Below are 25,999 nucleotides of genomic sequence, written 5' to 3'. Positions count from 1 at the left end.
ATATATATGTATGGCTCCTCCTATTTGTTCTTCGTGGGCATGTATTACATGCAGTGCTCCTTCGATATGGCTCCTCTTGCTCTGATTTGCCTCCTTGCTCTGTTTGCTTCCTCCTATGGCTCTGACTGCTCTGTGCTCTGTTAGCTCCTGTGGTGGCTTTGTCTGCTCCTCTTGGCTCCTCCATATCATCATCTAGTATCTAGGTATCTAGAATATTGCCATATTGACATCAACGCCAACCTAGGTCAACAATCTCCCCCTTTGTTATTGATGGCAATATTCTTCTTCTCTCCCCCTTTGACATCAATGGCAAAGGAGTGCTCTGGGACTCCCCCTATCAAACTGCTTCTATTCTTCATGAATGGTAGATCTTCATGGGTCTGTGACTCTCCCTGTCATAGTGCTCTTCTTCTTTTTACTCAAGATAGAAGGATTGATGCTTTACCATCAATTAGCACATTATTCCCTCTTCATGTCTCAAAACTGCTCTATCATGGCTTCCATCAATGCTTAAAGATGCTCTACTTCAATACTTTCATTCAGATTGCAAATGGCCACACACCAAGTGTGCAAGTCCAAGCTTTTATGCTTCAATTCATATCGCTGTCTCCATAGGTATAATTGAGAGACCTTCATAGTCCAAATCAAGAGAAAATGCCCCTGAGATTGTCTTTCTTGCTATCTTTCTTCAGATCTGAGTTCATTTGTGTCTCTGTGCTTCTCCTTAAGTTACTGCCATCTAGTATTCAATCATCATTGCATTTGGACGAAATTGTGAGGAGTTGTGCCTTACTGTTGCTATATTTCTTAAGTGATTTGTATCAGCTTAAGTTATGCTTGACTACAAAACATTCTCCTTTCTGTGAGCCATCGTTTCCTTGTGTTCTTGTACAAGTCTCTACATGTTATTTCTGCTAGCAGATTTAGATATACAATCTGTGACTGTCTTTTAAAATCATTCTGCTGATTTGCATTTATTTGCAATGCTTCAGTTTGTTATATGTTGCCAGCTGCTCTTACTTCAAACTCCATTCCAGATGTATCTGTTTGTTTGAAGACTGCCTCTATTAGTGTCCAGAATTTATCTGTTCTCACATTAAATCCCTGAGTTAAGACATAAACTTCTGTGATAACAACACCATGGTTGTTTGCCCTATTTTCTCTAGCATTAGATGACTTTCTCTGTTGCTTCAAATACTACTTAGTGATTAAGTGGAAAGCATCTTTAACAACAATCCAAAGAATGGTTACATGATCATATGCTTCAATGGAATACCCCTGAGAAATGATCTTTATCAAAGAATGACTGTTAATATAGTTCAACAAGGATTTCATAAGGACCCTTTCACTAATAGCTTCAGCAATAATGATCAAGAATCACAGGCTCCCCCTAACTGTATGCATCATCTCCTTTTGGTAGAGACTTCTCATAAAATGCTTAGATTGTCAAAATTCAAGCCAATGACATATGCTGTTGGCTGGAGAGCTCAAGGGACTTTCGGATTGTATTTCCTTCCTTCTCCATACTTGTGTAACTTTCTTCTTTTGATGGTTCTAGCTTGTGTAAGAGCCTAAGTTAAGTTATAGTCTCGTGCCTTATGACCAATGTTATGACACTTGAAGCATTCTACATTATTCATGAATAAGAATTCATGTTTTCTTCCTGCAAAATTGTTTCTTGGAGATTGTTGGGGACTATAATATCTATTTCTATGAGATGATTGGTGACCATAACATCTATCTTTATGATATGCTTTACAGTGTTTTGCCATGTGACCAAAGTTTGTACAAGAATAACAATAACCAAAAAATGAACTTTGGTATCTGGGAGATGGAGGTTTCCTTGATGTACTTCTAAAGCCTTTCTGTCTTGAGATCCTTTGATGATAACCATTGCCTCTCGCATCTTTGACATCATCTACATTTCTTCTTGGAGCAGGATTTCTTCTATTGTAGCCTTGATTTTTCTCCTTCCCTTTGCTGGAGCTGGGAGCATCACCATTTCTTTCTGGCTTCTTCACATCTCTTTTGTTTGAAGCATTTTCATTCTTATTTGAGGATTCACTTGCATACCCGAGACCTGATTTATCAGATGGACATCTGTGATAGCTGAGCATGTCATCCAAGGCCTGAGAGCTCTTCAAGATTTTTTTCATCCCTTCAACCTTTGTTCTGAGGAAGACAATCTCTTCTTCCAATCTTTCACATTCATTATTCTTCTTAGCAAGTTGTTTCTCAGCTTCTTCCTTGATACGAGTAGCTTCATCTGCTTCTAGTTTAAGGGAGATGATATCTAACTTTATTTTGAAGATTTCTTCATTCTTTGCTTGACTGCTCTCCATTTCTTCCTTGATCCTTGTAGCTTTACATGTTTCAGCCTTGAGAAGCTTGATGTTATATTTTAATTTGAAGATTTCTTCATCCTTTGCTTTCAGCTGATCGATCATGGTGTTTCTTCCCTTTCCTGCTTCATCAACCTATCCTTCTATGACTTCCAATGCTTCCATGGTCTTTTCAGCTCCTTGTGCTTGTTAACTTACTGACCAATCTCTTCTTCAAGTTTGTTCAGGCTCTTGTGCCTTTGTTCAAGTTGACTTGACAAGGTATCTTCCTGCTTCTTTGATTTATTCAATTGATTCTTAAGCTTGACAAGCTCTTCATTCCTTGTTTGATCTTGGTCACCAGCTAGTGCTATCTTCTTAAGTTCCTTATTTTCCTTTTTCAGATTGTTAATCTCTTCCAAGGCAGCCATAAGTTGAGTGAGGAGATCTTCTACAAAATCTTTTTCATTCTCTTCATCTTCTAGGTCTGTTTTAGCCTTGATGGCATCATTCTCATGTTTAGCTTCTATGATGGGTTTTGGATTTCCTTTTAGATTTCCATTATCTTCTTGGCTGATGGTCATGGTCAATGCTCCTTTTGAGTGAAGATCATGAAGTTTGTCCCATATGACCTTTGCTGATGAATCTTTTCCTAGTTTGTTCTTTACATAATTAGGTAGCCCATTTAGGATTGCCTTTACTGCTTTTGCATTGTACTCCTCGGATTCTCTATCCATCCTGCTATCATCAATCACTGATTTCTAGATTTCAATGCCTTGAGTCTGTAAGAAATTCCTCATTCTTGCTTCCCATATATTAAAGTTCCCATTGAGCCTTGGAGCCTCCTCAAGTTGATTGTCTTCTATTTTAATAGTAGAGGGAGACACAGGAGGATTGGAAACTTTCTTCCTTGACTTCGCCATTTGTGTTCTAAAGGTAAACCTTCAAGCTGTTAAGCTTTGAATAAAGGTATTGGCTCTGATATCAATTATTGGAAATACTGGGGGGGGTGAATCAGTGTTTCTTTTTTCAACTATTATTTTACCACTTAAAACATATATATTCAGAACACAAGATGAACAACAAGAATAAGTGCTTTTATTTATATAAACTGTGCAGTAAAATATATACAATGTATAGATGGTTGCAATATGTTGCCAAGCTCCAACTCGGACTTTGGTGAGACTCCAACCTCTAGAGCACCATCTTTATTTTGCCAAGACACCAATCTTGGACTTAGGAGCACCAATTCCCAAGGACTTCAATCCTTCCAATTCTTGAGACACCAGTCCCAAAGACTCCTATCCTTCCTATTTCTGAGGCATCAACCCCAAGGACTCCAATCCTTCTTACTTCTGAGGCACCAACCCAAGGACTCCTATCCTTCTTGCTTCTGAGGCACCAGCCCCAAGGACTCCAATCCTACTTACTTCTGAGGCACCAGCCTCAAGGGTTCTGACCCAATCTTGTCAAGGTTCATTTGATAGTAATTTTCTGCTCTTAGAACTCTTCTCTCCTGAGTTTTGTCTGCTTATAGCCTCACTGCAGTCTCCAAGCTACAACATCAATGACAACCAATCTTCTTATGAAGTAGTCTTCCCAATTCTTCATACTGCCCACACAGAGTGTCCAGTACCCTTCATGACTTCTGATAGTGTCTTCACACAGCTTTAGTCAGTCTACTATTAGCTGCACTAAGTTCTGCATAAAGAAAAACTTTCTGTTCAAGCGTATGTTCTCTGCTGGCTACTCCCCTTCGACTGTTTGCTGTCCTGTTGGCCCTTCGGTCCTCTTTCTATTCTGCTGGATCCTCTCGCTGCCTCTGTCTCCTCCAGCGTATTTCCACAGTGTTCAACATCAACAACAACATTCAATAGCATTCAAACCCCTCTATTGTTCTCTGTTTTTCCTGTTTTTATTCATACCTCATCCTCTAATTGTCAGTTTCCTCTTTCTCACTGGCCCTTTGGCTTCCTCCTCGGTCTCTGTGGTTTCCTCTGTCTCTTCGTGCTCACCAGCACTCCTGAGACACATTACTTCTTAAGAGAGGTCCACAAATGCATAGAGAAATCATGTCTTACGTTAAACTGTAACAACGCTCCTTTTTACAATAATTACAGGCATACCCAGAGACGACTTTGTTTAATGGACAACCACGTCCCAGTCGCAATCACTATCGCCATGAATCAGCCTCCTGAACTATCAGGAGCATTATCGTATGCATTTCAGCCTCAGAGGCCTGCGCAGGCCAAATATCAATTACATAGGAAATATGAGCAAAAACAGTCAAAAAGGCTAAAGGGAGGACTTCGGGAAATATTACACCCGCACCTATTCCTGTATTGGGTCCGGTCCATATCGCAATTGGCGCTTTAGACTTCCAGAGGTCCTTTATACATCAAGACCATGGCATCGTCGATGGTCGACGGCCGATCCTCCACTGGACGCGATATTATATTAAGCCATGTTATAATGTTTAATCGGGTCCACATGCTTTATCGCAATCGGCGCTTGTAGTCGGACAACCCTTTGTGTAGCATTGCGATGGGCAGATGCGATATGGTATTAAACCATAGTTAATATGCCCGTCGGGTCCACAGCCTTATCGCAATTGGCGCTTTCATGTGGCAAGGCTTTACGGCTTGCGATATAGCGATGGACGCGATATTACAATAGGCGCGATATAATAGGACCATCGGGTTCGCAATTGTGTATCGCAATCGACAGTTTTAATGTGGCAGGGACTTAGCCACTTGCGATACATAATCCCGATGCAACGTATGCGATATTAAATTGCAACGTATTGCAATGGTCCCATGGGTCCGCACATATATTATCGCAATCGGAGGGTTTTGGGGGTGACAACCCTTTCGAACTTTGTGATATATATATATATATATATTGCTCCGCTGTTTATATATATATTGCTCCATTGTTTTCACTTTGTTTATATATATATATATATAGATAGATATATATTGCTCTGCTTATGCTCCGCTTATGCACCTTACTCTTGGCATATGCGATAGCTCTACTCCTCTGATAGAGTATTCGCCATAGTATATTTGCCGGTATTCTGCGCCGATAGTGTATTTGCTATACAACTCAGTCTTTCTGCCTTTTCACTTCCCGATAGTGTAAACGCCATATTACTATGTTTTGGCCTCCATTTGTGATCTCGAGAAAACAAGGGTTATGATACAAAGAAGAGAATCTCATTCCTCTTCTTTGTAAATCTGTCCTGAAGATGAGTCTTGTTCTAAACTCGAAACATAGACAACTTGAAAATGAAGACTGTGGCATATCCGAATTCAGAATCTCAAAAGCCACACCACGGAAATCTGCAAACCATTATTGTTACCCTGTACGGAGGGGAAACTTGGAAGGAGACCCATGATCTCGAGAAGATAAGGGTTAAGATACAAAGAAGAGAATCCCATTCCTCTTCTTTGTAAATCAGTCTTGAAGATGAGTCAAGATTCTCTTCTTTGTATCTTAACCCTTATCTTCTTGAGATCAAAAACCACACCACATAAATCTGCAAACCATTATTGTTAACCTGTACTGAGTGGAAACTTGGAAGGAGGTCTGTGATCTCGAGAAGATAAGGGTTAAGATACAAAGAAGAGAATCCCGTTCCTCTTCTTTGTAAATCAGTGCTGAAGATGAGTCTTGTTCTAAACTCGAAACGTAGACATTTTGAAAATGAAGACTGTGGCATATCCGAATTCAGAATCTCAAAAACCACACCACGGAAATCTGCAAACCATTGTTGTTACCCTGTACGGAGGGGAAACCTGGAAGGAGACCCGTGATCTCGAGAAGATAAGGGTTAAGATACAAAGAAGAGAATCCTGTTCCTCTTCTTTGTAAATCAGCCTGAAGATGAGTCTTGTTGTAGACTTGAAACGTAGACATCTTGAAAATGAAGACTGTGGAATATCTGAATTCAGAATCTCAAAAACTACACCACAGAAATCTGCAAACCATTATTGTTACCTTGTACGGAGGGGAAACCTAGAGGGAGGTCCGTGATCTCGAGAAGATAAGGGTTAAGATACAAAGAAGAGAATCTCGTTCCTCTTCTTTGTAAATCAGTCCTGAAGATGAGTCTTGTTCTAGACTCGAAACGTAGACAATTTGAAAATGAAGACTGTGGAATATCCGAATTCAGAATCTTAATGAGCCTATTGTGAGGCCAACATGAAGCAAATGGTTAAACTTTGCTACTTGAAATTAGATGCCTTGCATAAAATAAATTGCTTCTAAAAGTAAGATTTAGAATTGTACTTGAAATCTAAACTTGAAATGACAAAGCATGAAAATAAGTAAAAAAAAAGCAAATTCAGAAAATTAGCTTGTAAGGGCGATGTGTTAATTTTAAAGCATGCAAGATGAAAAACTTATAAAACAAGCTCAAAATCAAACCACCCACATGTTCCTCCTTTTGCCAAAAGGAGAAAAGGATGCCTTGGGTGAAAACCCAAGCTCCCACAAGAAAAACTAAGCTTTTATTAGATGTTACAAGATGAGAAACCTTGAAGAGGTCTCAAGTAAATCTTCAAGAGGAGTCTTTACAATTAATGGGGCTTCTCAAGCTTTAGATCTCCTTCTTGAAACTCAAATTCAGAAAATGAAGAAAGTACAATGAGAAAGCTCTCAAGATTGAAGAAGTTAAGTGTCTCTTGGTGCCCCAAGGCTTCGCCGCCAAAGGTGCATGAAATGTTGCACAAAACAAGGAGTTAATCCTTCTCAAAAGCCCATAGCTTTGTCAAATAGCAACCCTCCTCTTTATCCACGACTTCCTAAAAAATATCAACTTTGAAAGGGTAGAGAGATCCTACAAGGAAAAATATTAGAGTTTGTGTGATCCTTCTTTGATGCTCTTATCACCAACACTCTACCTATGAGCTGCAAGATCAAGAAACAAATTATTGTAGAGAGATAATGAAAACAATTAGATAAAATACAAATAATGTACAAGAAACCAAATCAAGTGATGGGAGTGAACTAAGCAAGATAAACTAAGTGAATCCAAATAACAAATGAGAGTTCCTTTGAATGGTGCTCCAAGAGTGGGTTGGTCTTCCAAAGACTTCCCCTCATGCTTGATCAATCAATTTTTTTTCTACAATACACAAATCAAACATTAGTCCATATAGATTTAGATAACCAAACAATGAATTGAAACTTCTAGAAATTCCTTTGAAAATAAACTAGAACTTTCAAACTTTAGAGCCTACTTTCAAATCAATTGCTAATACAAGAGACTATGCACTAGCAAGTTTACAAGAATATATGGCAAATGAAATACTTCAAAGCATAGAAAGATTATACCAATGGCTCACAATGCACCATCTTCCAAAGCAATAATATCCATGAATGAACCCCCAAAGTCTTTTTATTGATATTCTTGAAAATTGTACAAGGTAGCAGTGCTTCCGCAAGCACAAGAGCTAGTAGACAATGATACAATATGAGAGCCCGTGGCTCTATTATATAGAGAGTTGGGAGAAAATCCCAGTGTAGAGTGATTAAACAAGTGGCAGGAGGTGACAATGCCAAAGGGAAATTCAAATTTGTTGAATGGAGCTCCATTGCCAAGTGTAAAAATTGTTTTTTAGCAAGTGGAAATCATTTTCTTCTTCCCTTATGTGCCAAATTCGAATTTTATGATGGAATGACAAACGTAGATGGGTGGTAACCCATGTGGGGACAATTTCCCACAAAAATCTCCACCAAATATTCTCCCAAACCCTCCCAAATGTGCTTTAACTTCACAAATTCGAATTTCCAAGTAAACAACTTTCTCATTTAGTGCCAGAAATCCGATTTTATTTGAGCACACGTTCTTTCCTTGATTTTAGGAGTCCACATCACCTTGGGACTTCACTTGAACTTCTCCATAATTTTCCACCTCATTTCCACAACATTTAGCATGTGTGGATATTTATTTTTCTCCATTTATCTAATTTATGGCTTAATTAATTGCCAGATTTCCCACTAAACTTAGGAAAAATGGGTTTTGAGGGTTCAAAACACATCTTTAACCTTTCAAAGTGTGTCATAGTAGAAAGTTGAGGGTGAGGGGTGAGAGGTGCAAATTTTATTACTCATACCCTATACAACTTCTCTAGACATCATTTATTACATTACAGATACAATTTTTATTGCAATTTCCGCAGTGCGGAAAATCTAAAAAATGACTACCTAGACCTAACCGAATTCCATGAAATTTTTTGTGTGATCTAGTATGGTAATATACATCGACTCTAAACACTAAGATGTGTTAGGGGTTCAACCTTCAAACTGCGACCCTGACTTTGGGGTTAAAAGTGAGTGAAAAAACCTAGAAAATTATTCGTCTCTAAAAAAGAAGGGATAATTAACCAAATAAAAAAACACTCCAAGGTGTACTCGTTTGTTGATCAAGTCCCAACATCCTAGGCATGTTATAGACTCAAAAATCATCATTACTAGTATCACTTATTACAATTCCCCACAGGTTGTGGAATCTGGGTATGAGAAAGATGATGAGAAATAGAAGTAGAGAGTAAAAACTCTGTTTATTGATGATATTTGATGGTATAAGTGTCCTTCAGATCATCCTTGGGCATGAGTGACAGTCTTCATATAATCATCAGGTGCCACTCTAGTGGTCAACATAACTGAAACATTCCTAGGCTAAATACCTTGTTGGGAACTTATTAATTAGACACTCCAAAATAATTTTCAATAAGGTCGACTCTGTGTGACAATAAGGTAGTGAGTTCAAATAACCTATGGCTAAGCCTAAAGGGTTGAGATAAGTCCAAAATATCTTCAACACATGATGCCTTTAATTAAACAAATGTTTTTATAAATTAGGGTTTGAGATAAGGACACTTTACGACATGCTAAATTTATGGCAACAACAATAAAAATAGCCAATAAATGATAATAGACAATAACATATCAAATGCTATTAAATAGGTAAATTGGAGAAAGACTAAAGCAAAATTTTCAATGGCTGAAACACACGTAACATCTAGGAAACCATAGACGTCAACCCTAGAATTATGGCTGAGAAATGCATAAAAAATGATATTTTTCTTTTTCAAGTTAATAGATCCAAATCCTAACCCTAGGTATATGACATTTAAGGCGCTTTATGCTATTAAATGCAGAGTTTGCAAAACCCTAACTCTAGTTTACCATGAAAAAATGAAAAGATAAAATCTTAAAGAAGATTGACACACAATGGCTAAGGCCTTCAATCAATTGGATATATGTAGTCAAAAGGATGAGGTCAAAGGTGGGAAACCTTGCATGGAGAGAGAAAGAGAGAGGAAAACCTCTCAATCTAACCGTAGCAATTTTCACAAAGAGGGGATTTGAGGTCCAAGAATGCTATTCTAAGTTTCCTTGATTGATACTTAGTGACAAATATTGCATATGGATATTTTAGAGCCAATAAAGATGCACAATATCATGAAAACTTCATAAAACCCTAATTCTACAACATTAGCAAAATGGAAGAAAAATACTCAAAATAAACTAGCACCATTCATTGAAGCATTACTCCATCGATCCTAAGAAAATCTATGCATGCAATTTTATCTTCCCTAAGACAATTCGTTTCCTAGTGATTCATTGCATCCAAGATAGAGAAAAAAACTAGCACACGCTCCTTTTACAAGAGAGAAATAAGTTTGTGTGACAATGATCCTCGTAAGATCCACTTCCCTCTATTTATATGAGGGCGACCAAGTTGAATTAGGGTGAGATACACTAAAGGCGCTAAAATAAAACCTTTAAAGTTTTTATAACGTTAGTAGGCTACATAATGACCTAAAAGGTATCTCTCATAATGATAAAACATAAGAATTAGCCTCTCTTTAGCTCACACATGTGAGTAAAAAGGCCTCTAATGGTGACATCATCATCCAAAAGTGAAGATCTCCATAATCAAAGTGAAAAAGATGAGCCACATGAGTGTTGCTCACTTAGTGCACGTTCTCATGAAGATAGTGTCCAAAGTTCTAGCGTAACCCTCCTCATGAAGATATCTCCATCATTAAGCCCATGCCATCAATCTAGCCCTCATCATATTGGCTTGAGGTTAGGAGGCAATATCATCATCAATAAAGGTGCATGATCCCTCTTAAAGGGATCTCAAGTCATCACCATCAATAAATTGGGCCAAGAACAGGGAAACATACATCAAGAAGGTGAAAGGGCAGCCTGGGGGAGTCTTAAGGTCAATGGGGCACATCATCTTTCCTAGCAACATCTTGGCCTCTTTGGGAAACGTTTCATGTTTTGGACAGAGACGAAAGGGTAATTATTAGTGTTGGATCAATCCCAAGGTCAATACCCTTCATAGAGGGGTTAACGTTTTGGCTACAGTGTCCTGAAGTGGTCATCAAGTGGGTTGGACATCCTCTTTGAAGTGTTGGAAAATTCGTGAATCAATCTCTTAGGGGAAAGTTGTTGTACCTGGGAGATAACACTTGAAACGTACCCTCAGAATCCATTGAGATCATCATCATAGGTGAAGAAATCATACAAGCATCACAATGGACCATATTTAATACTAAAGGCACAAGAGTATTTCACACAAGTATTATCTTCAAATGTCTTTCGAGCATAGGTTTAGTAAACATGTTTTCATACTTAGGTATGGGAGGCTTACCCAGAGGCCCTATTGGGTGCTTCTAACTTGAAGAGTAGGAACAATTCTTGCATTGACCCCTTAAATCAACAGGCTTAAGTGAAAAGTGGTATGGTATGGGTTTACTTCATGGAGGATGCCACCATTTGTGTGCCATTTATGAAATACCATCATTTTTGAGTGTTATAATGTGCAGAGGGAGCAATAATGGGACTTGTGCTACCCTTTTCCTCGACCTATTTTTACCACCCCTCTCGTGCACCTTTTTCTTTAATGATTTTTCTTTTCTTGCATAACTTTGGTGATAAACTTGATTTATGCATTTATTACCCTTTAAGTTGAATCAATCTATTGTTCATTAGGGTTGGGATATCAAAGTTCCTTTTCTTTTTATTTGTTAAGGCATTATCAAGGAACTGGGTGAGGGCTAATGACGGGGGTAGAGCTCAAGTTAGGATTTTGTCCACATATGTTCTTTTACCCCAGTCAATATTTTGCATTTTATCTTTATGGTTCATGCTCTTTCTTTTCTTTCTACAACATCAACCTTTGAGGGAAAGTTTTCGTGCCCCGACTCAAGAATGAGGACATTAGTGAACTAATATTGGTGATAGATAAAAATCAACCCAAAGATTGGGACATGAAATCAAGGAAAGATGGAAAGTGGTAAGTATGTGTTACCATGGGCACACAACATCATTGAATGTATCCTATTCCTACCCCTCCCGGACGATGGAAACAAAGACCTCAAAGAAGATCAGACTTGACTAGGATTCGAGGATAGCCTCTAAGGTGTAGAATGGGAACGATAATACAATTGAAAGTATTCAATCATCGAAGTCAACCTATGATTCATACTACTATGCTTTTAAACATTAAATGAAAGCATTTGATGACAAACATGATTAATGTACCATATAATGGATGACCCATCTTCATCTAATAAGTAGACTAAATGTCTCAAAGCATTGACTAGAGCATAGTTGGAGGGATTTTGAGGCTGGCTATGTGTAGATCACATGGGGCTGTTGGCAGACAAGTTGAACAAAATGGAATAAAAGTTTTCTCTTGGGGGTCACTCGCTTGGGTGGCTAACAGTGCACAAGAGAGAAAAATCAATAAGTGATAGATTGTATGATCCAAGTGTGACAAGAATCACTCCCTTATTTACACTAGGGTAGCTAAGTGATTTAACCTACGGTTATTCTTAAAGCCCTAAATATATTAAATCCATGATACAATGTTTATAGGTCATGGAGCCGACCCCAATGTTAGTCTCTAAAATGAAATAACATGAAAAATAGCCTCAGTTAACCCACATTTGTGAGTATAAAAGCTTCCAAAGGTGATTTCATCAAAGTTTTGCACACAAGTATTGTCTTCAAATGTCTTATTAGCTTATGATTGTATGCAAGTTACCAAAATTGGGTATGGGATGGTTATTACATGACCCCATTGTCTCCCAACCCCGGGCTAGTTCCCTAGGTCAACCCTTTCAAATGATAGGTGAAAGTGAAAAGTGTGATGGCCTGGGCTTTACTTCATGAAGTGTATCATCGTCTTATACTAGGTTGTGGAAAACTATTGAAGCGAAAAAAACTTATGGGTTGTTTGTGCTTTTAATTGTAAAATATACAATGTATTGTAAATAATATTTTTATTAATAAGGTGAATGTACAAGGATTGTTGAATGTTACAAGGAGGGTCCACTTATATACCTAGGCAGGTGCCCCTTCAATGAGTGGTCATGTCCTTTAGAAACATGCCTTTCCATTTTACCTAATGACGATTTAAAATATAACTATGATTACTTATTATTTATATTTATTTGCATTTAATTTTATATAAATTATATTCATAACATTGCCCCTTTCTTCAAAGAGCTTTGTCCTCAAAGCTTAATCGCTGAAAATTTCTTCACTTGCCCACATCATTTCGGCATGTGTAAATCGTCGGCAGTAATATATTAGAGTCGCGGTTTTCCTTTTCCTCTTCGGATATATATATATATATATATATATATATATATATATATAATTATATTATTAACTAAATATATAATCAATTTTCAAATGATTTTAATTAATTATATAAATAACCACTATATAATTTAATGACAACTTATATATATATATATATATATATATATATATATATATATATATATATATATATATATATTAAAAATATATATATATATATATATATATATATATATATATTTTTAATATATATATATATATATATAAGTTTACGATATGCCAAAAAAAACAAACGACAACAATAAGGTCAACGTGATGTTGGAAGGCTGAATTAGCAGTTAGAAGAACGGGACTCGACTTTCGATGGGAGGACAAGGAATAACAACGGATAATGGCGATGATTCGTGTGAATGGAATAAGATAGGGGCAAAACAGGACTGGATGGTTGGGATAAACAATGGTCGGGGAATCAACATAGGTGTCTTGGCGGTGTGATAGCGGGGACAAACATATACAGTGGGGAAACAAGCATGGAGGAAGGAAAGGACGCAGGGAAACATATGGATGTGACAATATTGGACGATTGTTGTACAGGTCGAGTGGGAGGTAGAAGTGGTGGAACGAATCGAAGTTGATATGACATCATAGCGGATAGGGTTGATCTGACACCGCATCAGACAGGGTTGTCGGGGATGTAGCAAGAGACAGATGCGATCGGTGGGGAGACAAGCGACAAATGACTGCATCATCAAGATCGAATGGTCTGTTGGTAGCACCTAGCACAAGTATTCCTTGACTTTCTTTAGAGCGGAGACCATCCCAAACTGCCATAAACTCATTTTGAGTTCTTCTTGTTGCTTCATATTCAAAAGCACCACCACGAGCCCCAAGAATGTTGTCTACCTCATCAATGAATATGATAGCTGGAGCTAGTCTGCTTGCAAACGAGAAAAGGGCCTTTGTTAACTTTTCAACATCTCCAAATCACATAGAAGTCAAAGTTGAACCAGTGACGCTTAAGAAATTTGCACTAGCTTTAGTGGCAAGTGATTTTTCCAAAAGTGTTTTCCTTGTTCCATGTGGACCAAACAACAGAACCCCTTACAAGGCCTTAAAAGGTTTCCATGACAAAATAGTTCAGGCATACGCATTAGAAGCTTAACTAGTTCTTTCAATGTATTTTTGACATCTTCAAGCGCACCAATGTCATCAAATTTTACACCGAATTCATTTGGAGGAACCACAACCGAGAGAAAATTGCCCTCATACTCATCCCGCGCCAGTCTCTTCAAATTTTGAGAAGGATTTTTATTAAGGCTCTCTTCTTCTTTCAACCTTGCGAAAGCTACTTCCATGCTTTCCCGAGGAAGAGAGAGATTTTCACCCTTTACTGAGTGAGGGGTGCCACAAGTCGATAGATAGTGACTCCTAGCCCAACCAATTACTTTCTTAGTGTTGTACCATCTATAACATTGCCATTTCCAACATTATCGGGGTTTCCCAAACTGCTTCCACGACTAGTAAGCTCAAGGGAAACTAAAAGTTCTGTCCAGTCATTATTTATGTCACCATGAAGAGATCCTAATTCAACACGTTCAACATTCTTTTCACGGTTAGAAAATTCTTTAATGTTAATTCCTTTCATGTCAATGTCAACTTCCATTGTAAATGTTGAATCTAGTGTTTTGAAAGCCTTTAGGGATTCTGTAAATGATCTTTTTATTTGCTGTAATGATTCTCGAGTTTCACTTAACAATTCAATTGGAGATTTATGATATTTGCTTAATTCCATGCTTTCCGGACCTAAACTTAATGGCAGATTGTGCAGCGGATAATATCCAGAGGATCGAATGGCTTTGATACCACTGTAGCGACAAAACTTTGAGTTGTTCGTGCTTTTAATTGTAAAATATGCAATGTATTGTAAATAATATTTTTATTTATAAGCTGAATGTACAATGATTGTTGAATGTTACAATGAGGGCCTGCTTATATACCTAGGAAGGTGCCCCTTCAATGAGTGGTCATGTCCTTTAGAAACATGCCTTTCCATTTTAACTAATGACTATTTAAAATGTAACTATGATTATTTATTGTTTATATTTATTTGCATTTATTTAATTTTATATAAATTATATTCATAACAACCATCATCCATGAACACCTCTTTAAAGGGAATGCTTAGCTGCTCGAGTTATCTTCCCTCACCTTGGTTTTTCTATGCCCCCTTATTTGCCTTATTTATTTGATTTGGCTTGTTTGACAAGCTTCATTGATTATCATGTGACAAAGATAATATAATCCTCTTTTAATGATGGGTAGTTTATCGTTTTGTTAGGGTTGGGATGTTCTTTGAGAGTTCCTTCTAGTTTGGTTGCCGTGATATGCATGGATACTCTAGGGCATAAGTGTCTATATAATAGTGGGTAGAAGTGAAGCAATAATTGCCTTCTAATTGCTTTACATCCCTTGCCATTCTTTTATATTTTGCACACGTCTTATGCTGTTTCTTTTCTAACTGTTGCATCAACCTTGGGTATTTCGAACCCCTTCTCGTAGAGTGAGCTATATAGGTGATCTAGTGCGAGTAACTGACAACAACCAATCAAAAGAAAAGAGAACCCTAAGGAAGGTCACATTGGTTTAAGAACAAATGATAACCACCAAAGTGAAGTAAGGGAACAAGTATACAACCTAAGCATCATGGTCTATAAACCAATTTCAATGCACGATGCATATTATAATGCTAAAAGCATTGAATCCAAGCATTTGTATACAAAAGTGGTTGTAGCTCACAATAGATGACCCTACCTATATTAGATGAATATGTTATACAAATAGATGTATTGACTGAAGAATGGGCAAGGGGGATTTGAGGCTGGCTATCTATGGATTATGGTAAGGGTTGCTGGTTGGTAGGCTGTATCATAGGAGACTTTTTTTTTCTCTTGGGATTACCCATGCATATGGATGGGTAATAGTCCTTGTCTAGGATAGAAAGAGATGAAAAACTAGGAAAACATAATTCAATAGTTTGTTGATAGTGTATCAATTGTTGCAACACTTCACTATATATCAACAGGTAGTTTAAGTGACTATAGATCTAGTAGATCTTGAAGATAAAAGGGAAATCCCTTTGATATAAAAGCCCACTAGAGAATGTTGTAGAGTGGTGGCATAGTCATTACATGGGATAGAAACACATGAAAACTAAGCAAGCATGGGGTTTGATAGTTTGTGGCTGAGTTTTTACAAAAATGAAAATGTTGTTGGTTTAAATTCCTTTTACCTAAATCACCTTAATGGAAAAAAGTTGCCCATTAATTAGGGGGTTCCAAGATAATTTGACATGTCATTTGAGGGGACATATTTTGATGAGTGCTTCACCCCTGTTGCACATATCCTTAGAGTGATCTATTTGAGTCCCTTTCTTTGAGGTGGTTTGATGTTTTTGCACATGGGTACATCTTATTGGCACATGGTTTTGGTTTTTTATGCTTATTTTGGATGAGCGTTGCACATTTCATGCATAATTCCTTGGAGTGCTGCATCATGGAGAATTGATTGGACGAGTATAGGTGTATGCATTGAGGAGTGCTCTAGTTTGATGGCACATTTATCTAGAGTGCTGCTCTTGCATTATCCTTTTGGAGGATATATGGTAGCTAGGCACTTGGATCTATGCCCCTTGAAAACATTTTGAGGTCGCCCAACCTTGAGGAGGATTTTATAACAATCAATGTGCCTTTATTGTATATCTGCCCATGAGATCCATCTTTTGGGGGAGTTGGTTGTTTCATTGAAGATAATGCTCTAGCCCATTTTACCCTTATTGACATGCTTTTTGTATATTGAGGTAATTGGCTCTCTCACTTAGTTGAGAGAACCCCTAATTATTGCTCATGGGCATGATATGAGGTGGTTTGTTGATGAGCACTCTAGAGGAGGATGTGTTACATGATTCAAGGATGCATATTATAGAGTCAAACAAGACAATCTAAGGAGGCATTTTGCATGAGGAGAGGACAAGTGGCAAACTTGTTTGTCCTCATATTTTATTGTGTATTTTGGCTTGTCTATTGGAAGTAGTTAGGAGATATATTTTTGTTTATTAAATTTGGAATCTTTATTAAGCAATCATCCTAGACTAGATTTAGTAATCCTATCATAAGGGATACCCCTCTTGTGCCGAAAGTGAGCTGACCTAAAGAGAAGGAAGTAGCAATTGTGGTGACATTGGATTGCACTTGTTATTAGGCCTTTAAATGTTAAGTGCAATTTTGGACAATAATATGTTCCATTCTATTCTCTTGCTTTTTCTTGTGAATCTTTCAATCACCTCATCAAATAGATTCTACTGCTTATTCTAGACTTGTGGAGATTCTATCCCAATTGTGTGGAAACAAAGATCCCTTGAGATGTAAGTGGTCATGACTACTATAGTGTCATCCTTCTTATCCTCAAGTTTGTAATTTACTTCCTCATCAAAAAATTTAGGTACAACACCCTTAGTATATGACCACAACCATTTTCTTATCAACAAGATATCTTTACCTCACATGAAATAATTGTTCCCATTGAGTGTTATATGGTTTGGTTTCAAGCCCATAATGCATGAGTTTCATGTGACAAACTCCTTATATAGTGGCTCGATCGAAGCCTTGCCAAGCCAAATGAAGATGAAATTCCTCTTTGGAAATGTGACTTCCATGAATGCAATCACAATCCATAGTGTTCCTATGATGCAATAGCCTTTTAACTCTTGCAGTAGCTAGGATCAATAACTAGGGGATTTTGACCCCTAGGATCTAAATACCATATCGAAATATAATAATAGGTTTTGTGATCATATATCCACATATATAAGAGAAATGGACATTAGGACTATAGAGTAGGCATTGGAAGATACTAATATTAATATAGTATAGTATTAATTGTAATGTCCCCATCCTCTTAGGAGACATAAGGAATGGGATCCTCTAGCCTAATGAGGTTCACGTAGGCTAGAGTGGGAATAATTAATCAAGGGAACACAATTCGCCTAGGAGGAAACATTACAAAAGCTAAAGTGGTGAAAATGGGACATGGGTCTTAGGCTAATGAAAAATCACTTTTAAATTATAAAGTAAGAAAATCCACTAAAGTGACTTTTCATTAGCTTAGAACGCATGTTCCCTTTTCATCACTTTAGCTTTTGTAATATTTTGTCCTAGGCGAATTGTGTTCCCCTGATTAATTTTTCTCGCCCTAGCCTTTGGGAACCTTGTAAGCCTAGCAGATCCCCTTCTTTATGTCTTCTAAGTGGATGGGGACATTACAATACCTTCCTTGTGTTTTCTCCTAGGTGAATTGTGTTCCCTTGATTAATTTTTTTCGCCCTAGCCTACAAAAAACTTATTAGGCTAGTGGAACCCCTTCCTTATGTCTCCTAAGCAGATGGGCACATTACACCAATGCTGATTTTTTTGGGTAGCTGCTCGGATCTGATTTAGACGCGCCTTTTCAAAAGGGAAAATATTATATTTTGTTCAGGTCGGCCCTAATATAGGGCTCCCTCCAAACACTATATATTACCCAGCCGTGGAGCATAAATTACATCAATTTGTGGCATGATCTAATTAAGGAACTCGCTGAAATTGACTGAGGCTCTGAGCTCATTGGATATCTGGAGAAGAAGGCTGAGTTGCAAAGATTTTGGACTCAATCATTTCTGTCGAGAATTTCAAAGGCTTATCCTTCATATTTTTTTGCTGAGGCTAGGGATTGTCTTGCATGTTGAAGTTTCTAATTTTACTTAGGTAGAAACCCTCCATGCACTTTATCTGATTTATTCCTACCTACTTGTTATTTTCCTTAACAAGTTATTTACAATGTAAATACTAAAAATAAACACTAGTGCATGCTCAAAATATCACAGATCAACAACTAAAAGAAACAGAAACAAACACACCATATGACACCATTATTTTTGGACTAATGTCCCCGGGAAAAACGCAATGTGGGAGAACCGGTGTAGCGATTTGAGGGTTTTCTTGTTAAGCAATATCAGAGTACAATATGGGTACCGACACTGGCCTACCCAACAGAGAATTTCCTTAGCAGTAATACCTCTCAGTTTCTAACAAATCTTCTGGCTAAAACCCTGGATAATCCTTCCAGCAGCTATTCAACACAAATCTGCCCCAGAAACCCTAGCGTCAACCTCTCTCTGGACTGCGTCAGCGCTTCTCTGCCTCACGCTAGCCCTACGTCACCCCAGATGGGTCTGCGTCAGCCCTGGGAGGCCCTGCGTTAGCCCTCTGGCCCTCTGCGTCAGCAACGCTGGCCTCTCTGAGGCTCTGTGCAGCTCCCAGCTGCCTCTGCGTGAGCCTTGGTTGGCTTTGTGTCACTCTCCTTGGCTATTGCGCTGCTCTCCCGACACTATCTCTGCCTCTCTGTCTTTCTGTACTCAAATGCCCCTCAATTGCATCTCCTGATCACTAATTCTATCTCTCTTAGCAAACCCCGCTATAGAGAAGAGAATGACTGATCACTCTAGTGTATTCTCCAAGTGATCCTCAAGCCTCCTCTTATACTTTTCCTATTGACATATCAACGGCTGAGATTAAGTCCTTAATCAACGACTAAGATTAGATCTGACTTGATCCATCTTTTGGACCATTCTAACACAGATTCATATTAATACACATTAATATTTTATTTTCCCTAAGTTTAGACTTAGGGACTTGATTAAAAATATTAATTATTTGAATATCTCTGTTTAGAATCTGCCCAAACCCTTTCTCGGTGTTGGAGATCTCATGTGCCCCAACCTCTCCACCAAATTTTGTGGCTAGAGCACATCCGATGCTACCCCAAATCAACATTGCAGATCAGAGAAAATGGTGTATTCTGGCTTGGTCTGTCTCTTTTTTCTGTGGTATTGCTGGGTAAAATTTTGTCCCTTTTGAGGCAGATTGACAGGCCTGATCTGAGGCCTTATCCGTCCCTGTGGCAGACTTCGTGAGGTAGGCCGAATATCGGCCTCTGTAACAGCCTTGTTACGGTACTGAGACAGACCGAATTTCAGCACCCTTCTGAGGCTCCTATTCTATGCCTCTCTGGGGCATATCTTGGTCTGCTTGAGGCCTACTGTAGCTCTGCACCTGAGACTGATTTCACGCCTGTTTGGGGAAAATATGGGGTATTTTTGGCCTCCCTTCTGTGGGAGTCTTTCGTTCATTCTTGAGGCTGGTTTTGGTGTAATCTTAGGTCCATAAAAGGGTTGAGGTTACATGCAAAAGTGGAACAAGTCCAGTGCAGCAGAAGGCAGTATCTTAAGCTTGTAACAGACATACTCTTGAATCTGTTTGACCAGTGCTGTAATTTTGGTCTGGGTTGACCAAGTTTGACTTGTAAACATCAGATTGTACTTTTTGCTGAACTGAAAAATTTCTCCTAGAAAAGATTGGTGGGGTTTTCTCCTGAGTTTGGGTTTCCCAGGGAAATATTCTGGTATTTATTGTGCATAGCTATTCTACTGTGATCTTTACTGTTTCTATTGCATTTACAGTTGGCTTTTTCTGAGTGTAATTGTTTGACGATGTTCTGGGGTATGCTAAAGTAATATCATATATGATTGGAAGTAATTATCAGTTACAGAAAATTGTGCTTGTCTAATTAGCACTAGAAAACCAACAATCAAGACATAATAAACCAATGGATAATCTTAGTAACTCAAGAATTGAGAAAATCCAATTTCGTGATTTCAGAATGTCAATTTTTCACACTATTTATACCATCTAGTCATTTAGGCCTAATCTTTCGTAAAGGTTCAACTATTGTTACTTATTGCTCAAATAGATTTTATTTTACATTATTTACTTTTCACTCAGTTAAGTTGGATTGACATTTATCCAAACATTTACACATATTCTAACATTTATACTAATGTTGAATTTGATATCTAGAAGCATGGGATTATTTATTTATATTTAAATGTTTAGCTTGCATTTCATAATTTGGGTATAACATCATTTGTGTTTATGCAGGGTCTCCTAGGAGGTTCAAGGCAAGGAAGGCCAGTTCCTATTTGTAGACTTGAGGTGAGTTAATTGCTACATTGTGATGTGATTTACTTGATGAAATTGCAGAGTTTAATATGATTGATCGTTCAATGATGACATTACTTAACAAAGGGTTTCGAACAGTGCAATAGAGAAATGCTTATTCTTGACTCGGTAGATGTGCTGTAATGAATGCATGTGTAGAGGAGGGTGGTTTTATCAATGTTGCGATAATCGTGATCAGGATTAAATCGGTGAGGGTCCGAAAAAGGAAAAAATCGTAAAAATCGGTAAAAATTGGCAAAAAATTTGCAAATTAAAAAAATACAATTTTAAAAAGAAATTACAAAAATTACAAAAATCAAGATGTTTTGAGAAAATATCGCGTTTTTTTCGGAAAAATCGCCGATTTAATCGTTTCAGTGAAAAAATCGCGATTTTTGCAACACTGGATTTTATTCATCTATTTGGAAAGACAACCATGTAGGATTCATGAGAATGATCAGCAAAACTTAAAATTCATGAGAATGATTATGTCACATTTGTCCATTTGAAGCAACAATGGATTCCCGTATGGTGCTTGAATCTTGAGAATTGAACCATTTTTGTATGGAATGCCAAATAAAATAGTCATCACAGATAAACTCAATTCCAAGTTATGTATAGATTTTAATCGTAGATGAACACTCAGACAAACAGAGAGGGGCATGTGTACATGTTTGTGTGCATTCTCTTGTATGAAGGGACACAAATGTTTATATGTATGCATGTACATATGCATGCACACATGTATATGATTCTGTCTTTGCATAAACAGATGCACAATTAATTTTTCTTTGTTTTACACTAGAATCATTTTTACAATAAACTTGCGGAATTTGGGATTAAAATGATGAGGTTGGCACAAAATTTTTGTGCCACTGCTTTCTACCCTGCTTCTTGGACTGTTGGCATATACATGGTCAACATTAACAGCCGTCATGGGCTTGTTGAGCATCCTGACAGCATTATTTTTCTGATAAGACAGAATGACTCGGGAGTTAGAGGAGCACAGTGCGGTGTTCAGCCAAATGTTCGTTCTAGTGACCATGCATAGATTAACACTAGATCCAAGGCATTTCTCAAGGATTTTGACTGCAGAAAACAAAAGTTAGGCATTGGGTTGAATGAAGGGATGGTTGAAGCTGGGAAATACCCTTTTGTTACTCACTTTCAAATAACTTTGTGCCCCGATGCTTTAGAGTTGTGTTTTTCTCGGTCACATGTTAATGGTTGGAGCCCTGGAGGAAACTCCTTGTTAAGATCAGGGCCCAAACCAATGGGCTAAACAGCATTAGTAATAATGGTAGGTTCAGGCGAGGAATATAGCATTGTGGTGAATAAGCTTTCGTTTCCCAAGCCTTTGTGGGAACCTCCACAAAATTTGGAAGACTCTCTTGATTGAAGATAACAGCAAAGGGTTATCACTCCTGATGGAAGGTCTGCCTTACTATTTTTCTGTTACTTAACAATCCTCAGAGGGTTGGTAAGTAACGGAGTTCAGGAGTAATGGCCCATCTTCAGTGATATTTTAAATAGGAAAGTTTTGGTTCAGAATGATATTGGATGAAGGACCATTTGGTGTGCTCAACGAAGATCAAATTGACCTTGATGAAGCACTGAGAAATTCAGAATTGAGCTTTGATGGTGAATTGTATGAATCTGTCCTTTGTGCTATGAGAAAAGTCAAAATGCTTCTTGTAGGGTTTGAAGTGGAATACATATCATTTATTGGAAGCCTGTGGGATATATATTATACATTGCACCTTTACTATGATAGATTTTCAGTCCTCTAATACAGCCCTAAAGGTAGGTCCTTAGCAGTAGCAGTTTGATCAATATTATGTGCTTTAATATGATAGCAAAGAAAAAGGTCTAGTGTTTTTAGAGGATCGAAGAGATATCTGATGGATTGGATATAATTATTCCAAACCTGTGCAGTCTTAGTTAGATCGGTCTGGTAGCTGCTTGTGTCAACATTTACATTTGATTTGCAGGTACACTGGCTCATCATCAACCCAGCAGTAAATGAGATTCCAGCCTGCAGACATTTGTATGCTGATTTTTGTCTGTTTTGGTTGACCAAACATAGAGGAAAGGGCCATTGTATTGGATGAAGTGCTGAGGTGGTTGCATTTGCTCACTGATTTCACCTAGCACTCTCATTCTGCACATGCTACAGTAGGCTAGGAAAGGAATAAGCTCCTTTGAGCATTAGAGTAGCATGAATAAGCTTTTTCGAGCATTATACTGGATTTGAAGTGCCATAGGTATTCTTGGCTTGTGCCTTGCTTTGTAAAAGCCATATTCTGATGAAATGGTGGTGTTTTGCCTAGGTTTGGAGGTCAAATTCACATGTACATGATGAGATTCTAAGGTTCTCATGCATTCCCAAGAAGAGCACATGTCTTCGAGTTGGAGCCAATCGTTACCACTTTACTTTGCATAGGGGTATTACTAGTGAACTTCTTCACTACCCTTTGTGAATTTTTATGAGCCTTGGATAGCTGGGTACTTGGCTTCATGGGTTATGATGGGCTAGAGGGTTCAAGTACATGATGTATAGTTTTCTTTGGGCATTGGCCTCATCCTAATCTGTTGGGCATTTTGACAGTGCTCAATGCATTTTCATATATCTGGTGTGTTGAATTTTTTGAGCAACTAGGGAGAAATTTCCCTAGAAATCACTTTATATGGTTAACCCCTTTCACTCTTGAAGCAAATTGTTTCTCAAGAGCAAATTATTTTTCATAAGAGCAAAAGTTATTTCAAAAATAATTTATAAAGCAATTAGATGTGCAAAATAAAATCATAGAAGTGATTCAATTATACATGTGCAAAATAAAATCACTTAAGTTATCTAATTCGAATGGATCACTCTAGGAGCTTCCAAAACACTTAATTTGAGGAAGGGATTTTTCCTCAAAGATTTCTATATATTGAAGAGAAGCCTTCATTTGCAATAGATCGACTTCTCTTTCTCTCGCTTTGGTGATCTAGCTCTCGCATTGTGATCAAGCCCTCGCTTCAGTTTATCTCTCTTATTATTAGTAGCAGATCTATTGCATATTTGCAGATCTCTTATCATCATTGGCAGATATCTTATTATCAGTAGAAGATCTCTCATTATCAGTAGCAAATCTATTGCAGATTTGCAGATCTCTCATTATCAGTAGCAAATCTATTGCAGATTTGCAGATCTCTTATCATCAGTAGCAGATCACTAACAGATCTATTGCAGATTTACAGATCTCTTATCATCATTGGCAGATCTCTTATTATCAGTAGCGGATCTATTGTGGATTTGCAGATCTCTTATCATTATTGGAAGATCTCTTATTATTAGTAGCAGATCTCTTATTATCATTAGCAGATCTATTGCTGATTTGTAGATCTCTTATCATCATTGGCAGATCTAGTGTTTGGGAGATCTAATGTTTGGCAGATCTATTGACAGATCTCAGAACTTTCGTTCAATTGTTGCACCAACAGCTTTTGCTCTTTTTATTTGCTATTGTTATTGCTCTTGCTCCAGAGAAGTATTATTGTAGTTGGTATTGCTCTCACACCAGAAGTATTTAGCTCTTGTATTGATCTCGCTCCAGAGATATTCTATTCTTGATATTTCTTTCGCACCAGAGTTTGATTGCTGGTATATTGCCCTCGCTTCAGTAGCATTCTGATCTTGCATTTGGAGAATATTTCTCTCAGTATTTAGCTCTCGTACTTGTGCACTTTGTTCACGCACTTGTGTCTACTGCTCTTGTTTTGGAAGCCTTTGGAGGCTTGTGGTGGTATTTTGAAGCTGTCATATTAAAAAGGGTTGTTACTACTGTTATTTGTAAAAGGGGTTTTGTACTTTGATTATGTATCTCTGCTGAACATTTGAAGACGATCTAATAGAAGAGCATTTTAAAAGGGGTTTTCCCCCATAGTGGGGTTTTCCCCTAGTCTTGGACCAAATCCCGTGTCTTGCTGTTCATTGATTTTCTTCTATGGTTTATGATCTCAGAAATTAAATTTTAAATCGACAAAATTTAACATGGTATCAGAGCTGTGGTGAAGATAAGCTCAAGAACAGGAAGCTTGAGGCAATTATCTGTTGAAAGACCTTATTTACTGCTCAAAATACAATAGTAGATCAATTCAGATGGGTACATCCTTCTTTGAGGACAGTGAGAAATTCACAGGGGCTTCAAATTATGCAGCTTGGAAACTCAGACTTGATGCCAACTTGGATGGAGAAGATGTTCTAGAGGATGTCCTAGGAGGTGTACCCCATCCTCCTGAAAATGCTGCTGCTGCTGCTAAAGCAAAATACAAGAAAGGTGAGATCAGAGCTCGCAAATTATCATTGGTTCTTTGAAAGACCATCTTCTTACCTGTATCTCCAAACCGAAGTGTTAAATTTGGCAACTAGGGCCAAAATCTATCTTGGACAACTCATATGATAGAGATGATATTTTTATTGGATTCCTCTTTTTGAGAGGTGCAAGATTTATCTAAAGATCATCTCATTTTGACAAGTAGAAATGGAATCATGAATATATTTCTTCTATGGACAAATTGTTAAGGTCGACCAGAAGTCTAATGTAGGCTCATGAAGCCCAATAGACGTGTCTCTTCACCCTCAACGTTGTGTGTAAATAGAAGAGGCCTCTTCCTCATTTGGACACCATCAACACTCATCTTTCTCTCTCTTCTTCTCATTGGTTCATACAACAATCAGGAGCATCTTCTTCTTCATGCGTTGACTTGGGTTGACTGAAATTACAGGCCGAAAATTTCAGATCTGTTTTGGGCAAATTACAGGGATGTTGACCAACGTTGACCGAGGGTCAAACCTCCTCCTTTAACTGCATTTTTTAGTCAGGAAATTCAATTTCTTTAGGCCGCATCTCTTGGCACAGAAATCAAGGAATTTGCAGCTATTTGACCAGCGTTGACTCTGCGTTGACT

At 37.8% G+C, this 25,999-nt stretch overlaps 1 protein-coding gene across 2 annotated transcripts in view; it reads left to right on the top strand.

Moving 5' to 3' along the window:
• LOC149237573 (mediator of RNA polymerase II transcription subunit 25-like) overlaps positions 1-25,999 on the top strand; it is a 387,887-nt gene that overhangs the window by 198,962 nt on the left and 162,926 nt on the right. For both annotated transcript variants that reach the window (XR_016246301.1, XM_089372701.1), the window contains exon 10: positions 20,987-21,040. Coding sequence is in view for 1 of the 2 variants with exons in the window: in XM_089372701.1 (XP_089228827.1) it covers positions 20,987-21,040 (54 nt within the window). In the remaining variant the exon portion in view is untranslated. The remainder of the gene's footprint in view (positions 1-20,986; positions 21,041-25,999) is intronic.

Source organism: Pinus tabuliformis, chromosome 8 (assembly GCF_031772625.1).
Source record: "Pinus tabuliformis cultivar Carrire ecotype Pingquan chromosome 8, CPIR1, whole genome shotgun sequence".
NCBI classification, from domain to species: Eukaryota; Viridiplantae; Streptophyta; class Pinopsida; order Pinales; family Pinaceae; genus Pinus; species Pinus tabuliformis.
The sequence above is the reverse complement of the archived record's forward strand: the minus strand, read 5'-3'. Positions and strand labels throughout refer to the sequence as shown.